The 12,071-nt window shown below is 41.6% G+C and overlaps 1 protein-coding gene across 2 annotated transcripts in view; it reads right to left on the bottom strand.

Annotated features, from left to right (window-relative positions):
• Positions 1-12,071, bottom strand: part of Fam234b (family with sequence similarity 234 member B) — a 31,682-nt gene that overhangs the window by 19,023 nt on the left and 588 nt on the right. The window contains exons 1-2 of one of the 2 annotated variants that reach the window (XM_010638408.3): positions 11,623-11,977; positions 1,591-1,989 (exon numbers count right to left, since the gene is read on the bottom strand). In XM_010638408.3, the coding sequence (XP_010636710.1) occupies positions 1,591-1,989; positions 11,623-11,638 (415 nt within the window). In that variant the 5' untranslated portion in view covers positions 11,639-11,977. Of the gene's footprint in view, positions 1-1,590; positions 1,990-11,622; positions 11,978-12,071 lie in introns of those variants that run through there. The other variant, XM_010638407.3, reaches the window with a different exon arrangement.

Raw genomic sequence — 12,071 nt, 5'->3', positions numbered from 1 at the left:
CACACACACACACACACACACACACACACACACACACACACACACACACACACACACATCCAAGGAAGGACAGGACCGAGAAGGCCAGAAGCCAGGGCTGTTATCCCACCTAGCAGTGCCATAGCCCTCCACATACAGGGGAAGTCTGCAGCTCTAATGAGACAGGGTGGTCTCACCAGGACTGGTGGACAGTCTGGACCTGCAGCCCACTGGCAATGACAAGGGAGGACCTCTCCCCCATCGCACGTGTGGCGTCAGAGGGCACCAGCCAAACCTGGAGACAACACACACACTGCCAGTGAAGAGCAGGATGACAAAACTTCTTTGGAAGATGGACTACTGAGAATGAACGTGCATGCACCCTCTGACCCAGCAACTCCGCTCAGAGGTTTATGCCTTAGAGAATTTCTTATATACTGGACTAGAAGACACAAAAATGTCCTTAGCATTATTTGTAAAAAAGAAAGACTGGAAGCCATGTAAATGTTCATCAATTGGAAAATGGATAAATAAATCATAGGATATTCATATCATGGAAGATTCAACAGTAGTAAAAATGAATAAACACCAGTTAAGCAAAAGGGAGAGAAAGGATTAACCCCAAAAATATTATTTCAGAAACTTATGCTGAAGAAAAAAAGCAAATCTATGTAACTACATTTATGTAAAAGTTCAAGAAGAGGCAAAATAGATTGTTTAGGACACATGTCACTGTGGTAAAACTCAGCAAACATAATCAAAACAAATTCAGGCGAGCAGACCCTACGGTGAGCAGGGGAGGACACAGTCTGGAGGAACACGAAAGAGACTACAGAGATCCAAACAACGTGCTACTTCTTTTTCTTTTTCTTTTTTCTTGGTACCAGGGATTGAACCCAGGGCATTGGCCCTGAACTATAGCCCCTGCCATTATTTTTATTTTGATATAAAGTCTCAGCAAGTCAAATTGCTTAAGCTAGGTTTAAACTTAAGATCCTCCTGCCTCTGCCTCCCAGAGTACTAGGATTATACAGACATGTGCCACTATGCCTAGCTTAATGTTCTATTGCTTTCTTGGTCATATATATATTTTTTTAATATATCATAATTGCATGCATCTTGGAGAAGTGGTACATATTCATATTGCAACCTGGTCATTTTACTGCTCTCTCACAGCACCACCCTAACCCCTGGGACAAAAAATGAAACACAGCCACTGTCTCCCACATGAAACAGAATTCTCCAATTCTAATTAGGCCAGGCTTGTATCATCAAGGACGCCCGCCCTGGGGGCCTGGAGCCTCACTGTCCTCCGTGCGGCCCTGTGGTCCCTGCTGCAGTGTTTGCTCCCTGGCAGGAACCCAGCAAACCAATGCCCATCCTCTCTGCACTGAAGCCCGGGGCTAACACAACAAAGTATGAGAGATGCAGCGACCCACCCACTTGTCTCCTCTCAAATCTTAAACTCCTAACCACTTCTGTGCACTGGGGTAGGGCGGACACAGTTCTGTATGACACACATTCGTTTTTAAGACTTAGAGGGAAAATTCAACTTGGCCAGACAATACCATAAAACTTTTCAGAACGAGCACTGAAAATCCCACCACGCACCTCCCTGGGAGCCTAGGCGGCGGCTCCAAGTGCTATGCAGGTCTCTCGGAGGACAGGGGATGAGGAAGGCACAGAGGAGCACCAGGACCATCGACACCCCCAGCGTCAGCAGGAAGATGGAAGTGCGCACGTAGGACACGAGGGAGGATGTTGCCTTCTGCTCCAGGCCCCCGAGGGGCTCCGGGGGGTACCCCTCTGTGGAGACTTCAGAGAGATGCGGCTTTGTGGGCCCAGCAGCCTCTGCATCGGAGTCAGGCTCCGGCGCTTCCCCCAGAGGACTCTTCCCATTTTTGACCCCTCCATTCTTCTGCTGCAAGTTAAGCACAAGATCGTCTTCGCTCTCATCACTGTCAGCCTGGGTGAGGGGATCATACTCCCCGAGGTCGGGGCTCTTCTTTCCTGAGAAGACAGAAGGACGGTGTCAAGGAGAACCAGCAAGGAGAGACCCTCACCATACCACAGCAACTGGCAACACCTCGGGAAACATGGAAAGCAAAAAACTGTGGGTTTACATCAAGCTCCGGCCTTGGCTACCTGTAAAACTAGATGCCAGCAAAGGGGTACCAGGGACAATGGGAGGAGGGTAAAGCACAGTACTTTAGAATCACTACCTGCACTAGGTTAGGAAAATTGGAAAGGATGCAGCAACGTGGGTGAAAATGGAGACCATTATATTAAATGAGATAAATTAGGAACAGAAAGACAAATACTGCACATCTATTCATTTATATGTGGAAGATAAGAACTTGATCCATACGGGTACAGAATAGAAGAGTGCTTACCAGAGGCTTAGAAGGGCGCGGGGACGCAAGGGATGGAGAGAGGATGGTTAGCAGGTAGAGGGGTGCAGCTGCATTGGAGGAATAACCTCTAACGTTCTCTGGTACAGTAGGTTAAGCATGGCTGACAACATTAACTGAATATTTCAGAATAGCTAATAGAGAAGATTTTAAAAGCTCCCCACCCTAAGAAATGTATATGCCAACCACCCTGACCTGAGCAGTACACATTGTATACATGCACTGAAATGTCACACTGAACCCTATAAACATGTACAATTACTATGTGCCAATTAAGCCAACAGGTACAGTGGCCCATGCTTATAAAGCCAACTACTCGGGAAACTGAGGCAGGAGGATCACAAGTTCAAAGCCAGCCTGAACACCTATCTAAGATAGATAGGCAGAGAGAAAGATAATAGATACAGACAGACAGACAGTGTCCCTGGGTTCAATCCTCAGTACCACCAAAAAAATATTTAAAAAGAAGATAAGCAAATTAGCAAATTTCAAATATCTTTAGTTTTATAAAAAGCTTTCTTAATTTGTTTGACTCCTATTTATTGAAAAAGTTATTACTCTGACATCAACTTTCCAGATACCTAACATGAGTCATTGCCTTTGATTTCTTAGATCTATGATGCCCTCATCTCTCTGGCAAACTTCTAGAACAATTCCACTCTGCACATTGCTCTTCGTGGTCCTCCTCGTGGCCTCCCAATTGTTCCTATGGAAACTTAGAAAACAGAACGCTGAACATCATCTGGAGATTTTACTGGAATCTCTCTTCTCAAACTGACCTGTGGTCTGAATGTCCTTTCAGTGCATCTTTCAGTACATAGTGATTACCTTTCAGACCGTGTCGTGAGCAAGCACCCTGGAGAGGGGACAACCTAGGAGGACAGTAGCCACAGGCTTGTTGAAAGCTGGTTTGCTCAGCAAGCACTGTTTTTACTTGGATCCTGTGTTGACTTGGAAAGACTAAGAGACGGAAATTAGAGGAGGACGATGGGCATCTCCTAAGTCAACCCCTGGTCCTCACTAGTCATTTAGTCCAATGACTAAATGATTTTATGCCTTTCTTTCATGTTATAACCAAGAAAAACTCCCTTTTCTTGGAAATTTACCTGGCAAACTGCTACTAATATAAATGCTACAGTTAAATCTTTTGTTCAGAAGCAAATTAAAAAAGAAAACACAACTCAGCTCATGAGAAGAAAAACTCTTGATGCAAACCTCTGCCTCTGGGTCACTCAGTGACCTCATTTCCCTTACCAGATCTGTTTGCTCAACACCAGATATGAAGCAATAAATCATGATAATGGGGGCCAGACGTGGAGAGGAAAACCTTTAGTCTAAAGTTTAGTATTTGGTACACAGAAAATCAACAAATGTTTGATGTTAAAAGAACAACGTTCCACAGAATTATTTTATAACATTAAGCACTACAAAAAACCTACAGATAGGGCTGGGGATTTAGCTCAGTGGTTTCGCTGGCTGCCTTGCAAGTGCAAGGGCCTGAGTTTGATCCCCGGTAGCAAAAAGAAAAAAAAAAATCCACAGATAGTACTAAGTAATATGGAAGTCTAATAACTAAAAAATTTTGTTTCCATTTAAAAGCTATTCGTTTGTCAAGTAAACTTTGGATTTGATTTTTAAAGGCACAAATTTTAAGAAAATAAACTGATTATTGGGAATTTAATTCAAAATAGTACTTCCAAGATATGCTGTAGGGTCAGGCTGCTCTCCTACAATGTAGAGTCCTACTGTATGATGCAAATATTTTTGTTAGAGTACTCCCTTCTATATCTACCCCATGTAACTCAGTATATAATTTACAAACAGAGCCAAAACTCGTTATGATAACATCAGCTCTAAAACTTTTTGAGTGCTTTTGTTTTGGTTTTGATTTTGGTTTTGGTTTTTTGAGACAGGGTCTCACTATATAGTTGAGAATGACCTGGAACTCACTATGTAGCTCAGGCTGGTCTCAAACTCAGCAATCCTCCTGCCTCAGCCTCCCGAGTGCTGGGATCACAGGAGTGCACCACCATGCCCAGCTTGGTTGTTTTGTTTTTAAATAAAATACACCTGACATGACAAGCAAACTATGGTACACATATGCTATGTATTACTGTGTGGTCTTAAAAAGGAAGGAAATGCTAGCACATGGTACAGCATGGATGAAGATCAAGGACATCACACAGAGTGAAACAAGCCAGACATGAGAAAATAGGCAGCATGATTCCACTTTCATGAGGTTATCTAGAGCAGCCAAATTCACAGAAACAGAAAGTAGAATGATGATTTCCCAGATCTGGAGGAAATTGGTGGTTGTTGTTTAGTAGGTACAGAGTTTCAGTTTTACAAGATGAAACAGCCCCAGAGTCTGGCTTCCTAATAATGTGAACAGGCATAGTCTTGAATTATATACACTTGAAGTAGTTAAGACAGTAAATTTTATGGTATCTGTATTTTGTACAATTTTTTTAAATATACCTGACAAAGAGGAAAACATATACAAAATCCCCCAATCTTCAGAGCTGGAAGATATTCTAAAGATCACATAACCCCCTCCTGACCCTATTCCAAACTTACACATGTCCTTACAAAGGACAAGCAGTCACTCAGGATCCACTGGCCTCCAGCCTAGAAAACAATGCTTTCCACTGACCCGAGAACCTGTTTCTGGGTAGTTGCCACTTCCACATTTAAGTCCTTTTACATACTTGCAGATATCAGAGTCACAGAGGATTTAAGAGCTCAGGTTTTCACAAACAAAAGACAAATCTTGGCCCTCTTATTAACTGTGTGACCTCAAGTTTCTTAACTTCATGGAGCCTCACTTTCCCTGGTTATGAAATGGAATAATAACTGTTCCTGTCTAGGAGGTTCTTTATAAGTAGTAAATATGAAAGTACGTTGATTGTTCTTAGTGCCTGGCTTATGTTCATAATCAATGACTTGAGCTTCTATTGGTATAATTACCATTACCATGATTGTCATTATTTTTCCCAAATGTCCCTGGCCAGCCTCGAATCTCCAAGTTAAACACCTTCACCTCTTTCAACACATTGCTTAATAAAGCCTTGTTTCAGGTGCCCTTAACTCTCCTCAGACACAATGTGATAGGTCAGTACTTTTTAAGGCACATTTTCAAAAAATAATATAGTCCCAGGGCACTGACCAGTGAAAGGGAGGACAGAACTGTACTCCTGTTACTCCAGATAGTGATATAGGGGGACAGATCTAACTGCCAAACCTGCTAGATATCTGAAATGCCAAGTTCATGTTCTCTAAAATGGAAGAATGAGTTCTAAGAACAAAGCAGATTAAGAATAGGCAAAATTAATTGAGAGAAAGATAGCTTCTGTCTACGAGAGACAGAAGGGGGACTGGAAAATGGGTTGCTCCACACACTTAACTTCTCAACCACGAGGTGAAGCAGGTTCAAGGTGCAACAAAACCATAGTCAACTAGTAAGATTATAAGTATGATCACTTAGGTAATATCAATCCAATGAGAAAACACAAGGTGGTCAAAACTATGAACGACCAATAAGATTATGACAAGTATAGTCGCTTAGGTAATACTGATTAAATGGGGGTCCAATAGGGAAACAAGTCACATAGCAAGAGTACAAGGAATGAGCAAGGATTTTCGGTGAGGGATAGGTCAGGCATTTTTCTTGGAAGATCTTGGTCCTCCACCAAGGTGACTGATACCTATTTAGAATATCAATCACTGCTATTCCTATGCAGGCATGGTAGTTTCTTTCACAATGCTGGCCTCAGTGAATGTGTCTTGGCTCCTTCTGGGCTGGTCCTGTCTAACTGCCTACAAGATAGCTAATTAACTTACCTATCTACAATAATAGCACATTACAATTCAATCACTGCAGTCTAAAATTGTGATCACTTTCTTGGCAGTCCCATCACACAACTGATTCAACTAAAACTTCTAAGCACTTTTAACACAAGTTCAAACCATCCTATAATTTTGTGCAATTGGACTCTTAGCACCAAGTTAAAAAGTTAGCATCAACACCTACTTTATTCAGCCCCTCTTATCAGTTTCCACCTTGCAACAAACATAACCTAAAATAGCAACTTAGCCAAAGTGAAATCATTAATAAAATAGTGGCTAACAAAATATTTAAAGGAAATTCATTATCATATACTGTCACAGGTAGGAAGGAAGAAAACTTGACTATATGCTACAAAACTGCAGAAAATCATTGATGAATCTATAAAAATAATTTGCAAGCATTCTTGGAGGGAAAACACTGTTGAACTGGTCCTCACTGGTCCTTTTAGAAGGACTCCACCACTACAGTTATTGGTGGCATAGGAAGGCATTTCTGTAACACTATTAAAAAAAACAGAAAAAAAAAATATAGGAACGAGCCCACAGTCCCAAACCACAATTATGAAGAACAGTTGCCAGACACAGTGACACGTACATCTAATCGAGGAAACACCATAAAAGTTGGCACATGCACTAACAAATTTTCAGCAAGGATAAAAGTTTACAGAATTGATGATAATAATAATAATAATAATAGCAAGAAGTGGGAATGTATTGTTTACCATCCCAGACACTGGTCCGTTTTCATGTATTGATTTATTTAGCCCTCACAACAACCCTGCATGGTGGTTATTATTATTCCTATGTTATCAATAGGGAAACTAAAATATATAGTGCTAAGTTGCCTAAGATTACAGAAGTAGCAAGAAGAAAAGCCAAGATCCAATCCATGCATTTGACTGCATAGTTTGTTTTAACTGACAAGCCGTACTACCACCTCCTTGTTTCACAAATACATAACTCATCCAGTAATGTTTTGCTTGCAAAGACAAAGTCTAGAGTCACAGCAATGCCTATGAGCCCCATTCAGTATCACATAGGCAAGGAGAAAAGTGCAAGCTAACATCTCTACAAGCAACCTTTCAGTACAGCAGGTTAAAAAAGTCACTATAGGCACGGTCAATTTCTGAAGAGGCAGATTTTGTTTTTTTGTCATTGCTGATTGTTTGTTTGGACAGACTAGGCCTCCTGAGGAAACAGGAACCAGACAGTAATTTGAAGATAATTCAATTTTTTAAAAGTATTAAGCAATATAGGACAGTAAATATAAAGATAGGAAGATAACTTAAAGGTACCCTATGGCTAAGGAATAGTAACCAAAGAAAAGTAAACTTGACATTTAAAGGAGTCCAGACCCACTTTCACAGATCAGATCACAAAGGTTAACCTGAAGTTCAGGAGCAACAGGCTGAAACACAGACAACAAATCAAGAGAATCAAAGGCTTTACCAGCACTTTCAGGCTCAGTGATAAGCCATTATTCTTCTCCTGCGCTAGGAAAGAGAGAAAACAGGGACAAGTGCTGGGGAGAGATCACAGTGAGCAGGCATACAAGAAATTCTAGCTCCCGGCTCACTCCTCCAGCCCCTGCCTCTACCCAAATGTTAGCCAACGGCTCTTAGCCCCATTTAAATGTAACAATCAGAAAGAAATATTACCAGCATTCATTCCACAAAATACCACCGAGTTCTACAAATATTCAAGAAAGAGGTGACAACACGACACAGCAAACAAAGTCAGTCAAAGGATCAACACTGCAGCAATTCTATCGTAAGATGGAAGAAACAGTGAATAGTTGCTTCCCTGGGGAGTTCAGGAAATTAAAGAAAATGTTCTTCTCTGAAATACGGGATCAAAGAAAGATATAATGTTTCCAGGAAGAAAGGGCAAAAAAAAAATGAAAAGTAAATAAGCAAGATCGGGAAGATAACAGAAGATAATAAAGCAATTTTAGAAAAGAAATCCTTATTGGAATCAGACTTAGAAACATAGAGCATAGAGTAGTGACAATCTAAGCAAAATAAAATGAAAGAACGAGGAGTCTTGAGCACTCACTAGAGACTCCCCCAAGCCCTTTCCAAGTTTCTAGGAATCTCAGTAACACCTCTTAGAGGTGGGCATGTTATTGTCTTTCCTGTTCTAGATAAAGAAATTGAGGCCTGGAAGTCTAAGCAACTGTCTGTGGTTAAACAATGAATAATTCAAAACTAGTCAGTCTGGCTTCAAGGTCTGCACTGACTACCCCCAGCCTTGATCTCACCAGGTAGTCCAGTCTGGCCTCAAACTTGTGGTGATCCTCCCACCTCAGCCTCCCAAGTGCTGGGATTATAAGCCTGGGCCACTACACCTAGTAATCAAGGCATTTTAAAAGACTAGAAAGAGCTAGATAGATATAGAGAAGAAAGGTGAGCACATGCATAACTCCAGAGAATAGAAAACAAAACCAAAAACAGTGTTGAAAAAAAGGGAGGAGTAGAGAATGGGAAACAAAGAATTAAGATATATCATGTATATGTACAAATTCCCTATGATGAATGGTATCATTATATACATCTAAAATGTATCAATAAATAGGAATTATAAAATAAAGGAGACACAAACCGGGTGTGCTGACACACACCTGTAATCCCAGCACTGTCCCAGCACTCAGAGGGCTGAAGCAGGAGGATCTTGGTCACATACTGAGTTCAAGGTCAGCCTGATCTATATAGTGAGACCCTGTCTCAAAAAAAAGAAAGAGCAGATACCAAAATGTATCTGCAGTAATGCAAGACCTAAAACTGTACAGTAAAGGTAGACAGAAGCCAAAAATAATGACATGGAATAATCGATAATGAAACATATCCTCGTAAAAGCACTGGGCTTCAAGGACAAAAAAAAACAAATACTATGAGCAGCCAGTACAAGGGAAAAAGAAGCAAATCCCTGATGACGAGGGTGGACTTTTCCACTGCAACACACAGAAGACAGTGAAGCAATATCTAAAAACAAGTCCCACAACTCTGACATCTCTGAAGTACACAGGTGAGCGCACACGAAATCAGAGCAGCCATACAGCTTTCTGTGCTCCTTTTAAAAGAGCACAGATTATGGCCAGTTCCTGATCAACTTCTGCAGTACGATAGATACTTACTAACAAAACTGCTCACTCTGATCTCAGCTTAACTGTTACTGTCTGCATGATTTGACTACAGCAGTCCTAAATGATTTTGTTTTCGGTGTATTCGCAGAAAGACAACAAGAGAAAGTATAAAGAAGCTCTCTGACTTGCCTTAGGCCACACTCAGGCTTAGAAGCTGGACAAAGAATCCATGCTTCAAAGCAAGAGCACTTAGCACTGATTTTCATTTCTGCTGCTTTCAGATTTTTAATCAATGAAAGATGTACCAATATTAACAAGCTTTCTACACTGCTTTTCCTCCAAGGGAGATAGAGGATGCCAGCTAAGTATCATTTCCAACATGGTAGAGAGGAAGTCACTAAAGAAGTCCTAAGTATACTATTATGCCATTCCCGAATGTTTTCAGGAAAATACACTGAAGTGTGTAATACCCTAGAACATACATATATATGTAGTATACACTATACACATACTATGGAATATGTAACTGTAGCTAAGGGTAAATAATTCATATCATGGATTAGTTTATCCAGAGCCACAATCCCTCCAATCACAAGTAATAAAACTGTAAAAATAATATTATGCTCCGATATTCCCTTCAGTGTTTGACCTTCAATCTTTAAAATGACCTAAAAATATATATACTTAAGAGATAAGTTGTTCCACAGGCTTTATGAATGTCGTATTGTTCTTCTGTTATTAATTAACCTCATGTCATACATGTGAGCCAAACATCTTTCCATCCTGGGCTTAGTGAAAGGATATAAGAAATGCATTCCCAGCTACTGTTGTTACATTACTAGGTTGTTGAGGTCTGTGCACAGTGACAATTGTATCAGTCTTTCTTTCTTGGGGTACCACATTCAGAAATGAATGTGATGCTACTCATAATAAGAACAATAGGTAACAGGTCAGAAGTTAAGTACATCCATCTCTTTTAGTACTCCAGATAGTGTAAATATGAGGTAAATATTTTGCATAGCTTGTGACATGTAGTGAATGTTCCCTAGTAACATTATTATTACAGATAGGGAAAGTAAAGCCTAAAGGGATTAAGCAGTTAATCAGGTGAAGACTGGATTTGAACCTGAGCCTGTGTCCTGCTCTTAGCCACCATTCTATTCTTCCTTCTTCAAACAAAACAAGACAGAATGTTAACCGGGATAATATGACCCAAACAAGACCACTGTCTCACATCCCATTACACGATATCCAAAAAGACAGCAACTTCTACCTAACAGAAAAGCCCAAAATTGTATTGTGGGTGGAGTGGAGAAAGGACAAGAGAGAAACCAGAAAAAGTACAAGTGGGAAAAGAAATCTGTATCACATAAAAGAACATACGGTTAAGTATATCCAGACTTAAAAAAGTATCCATCATACCTTCAGACTCAGAGCCAAGCTACTGGACAGACACAGGCCCAAGGACAGAGCTATGGGATCCCTTACCACTAGTATCAGCTGACCAAGATACTACAGCTGAATACTCCAGAGAATACAAATGTCACAGCCTCGGGATGGGAAACCACAAAAGAGCTCAAGCGTTTCTAAATCAAGATCTTCTTGCATTCTCATCCTCAAAGCATAACAACTAGCTATGCTGAAGTAAAACAAGGACTGAAAAAGAAGAGGAGGAGTAGGAGGAGGAGGAAGAGGGAGAGGGGAAAGCAAGCTAAATATGTCTGACACTGGAGTGGATATCATCCTATACTAAGGCCACTCTGCGCAGCAGGTCAATCCTGCAGGTAAAGCGGCTTGTCTCTCATTTCATTCCAATATAGCATTATCTACACATTCCAAGGTAGACATTATCAGTGTTCCATCCATGCTCTAATGAGCCCTGAGGGGGGAAAAAAATCTGTCTGAAGTCCCGAAGTCTTGAGCACAGGAATGCAAATTCACATCCAACCCGGAGTCACCCACAGCACGAGGATCCAACAGTCTGGAAGCTCCTTGAGAACAAGGCCCCTAGATTCCTGGTATTCTCCACCCAGCGCCCCACTAACCCTTTCTACCATGGCAGGGAAAGCAATCGCCTTCCTCTCGAACATTTTAAGTTATGAGCAAATATATGCTTATAACTTAATGTTTAAAATTTATACAGCACTCTAAAATTTTCTGAAGCCGAAGTGTTTAAAAGTTACTTGGGCAGAATAAATACACTTTGATTAAAATAGCAAGTTTCTAACAGTACAGTTCTATGCTAGCAGTTTAAGATGAAAGGAGAAAAAAACTTGGGAGCTGCTGCCCAAAGTACTGAATCACCTCTGGAAGCCGTCATCGCCACCAGCACTTCCTTAAAGAATGTTCCAACATGACAGGCTGACAGGTGCCAAATCGCTTCCCACTTTTCGCTTCAGCAACCAGAGACTAAATGTAGGCGAAAGCTCAGGATCTAGAGTCCAAAACACCCCTGATGCTCACAGGCTTCTCCAATACTGCTTGAGGGACCCTGGACAATTCCATTAGCCATCCTCCGTTGTTCCTGCTTTCCTGGGAAGGGAAACACCTGTCTCCCGCAGCCCTCTGCCGCGCCACGGCTGTCATTACGTGGAGAGGCTGCTCCACTCACTCAGGGTCACTTTCCTCCCTGCAACCCCTGCGCCCGCCCAGGTCCAGCCCAGCACGGTACTGGTCCTCGGCTCTGCTGAAGGATGCTCCCCTCACCGGCCCGGCCTGGGGGACCCCAGCGCCCGCCCCGCAGCCCGCGCAGC

This window comes from Fukomys damarensis, unplaced genomic scaffold, assembly GCF_012274545.1.
Source record: "Fukomys damarensis isolate Sample0158 unplaced genomic scaffold, DMR_v1.0_HiC HiC_scaffold_19, whole genome shotgun sequence".
Lineage (NCBI taxonomy): Eukaryota > Metazoa > Chordata > Mammalia > Rodentia > Bathyergidae > Fukomys > Fukomys damarensis.
This window is presented reverse-complemented; position numbering and strand designations above follow the sequence as displayed.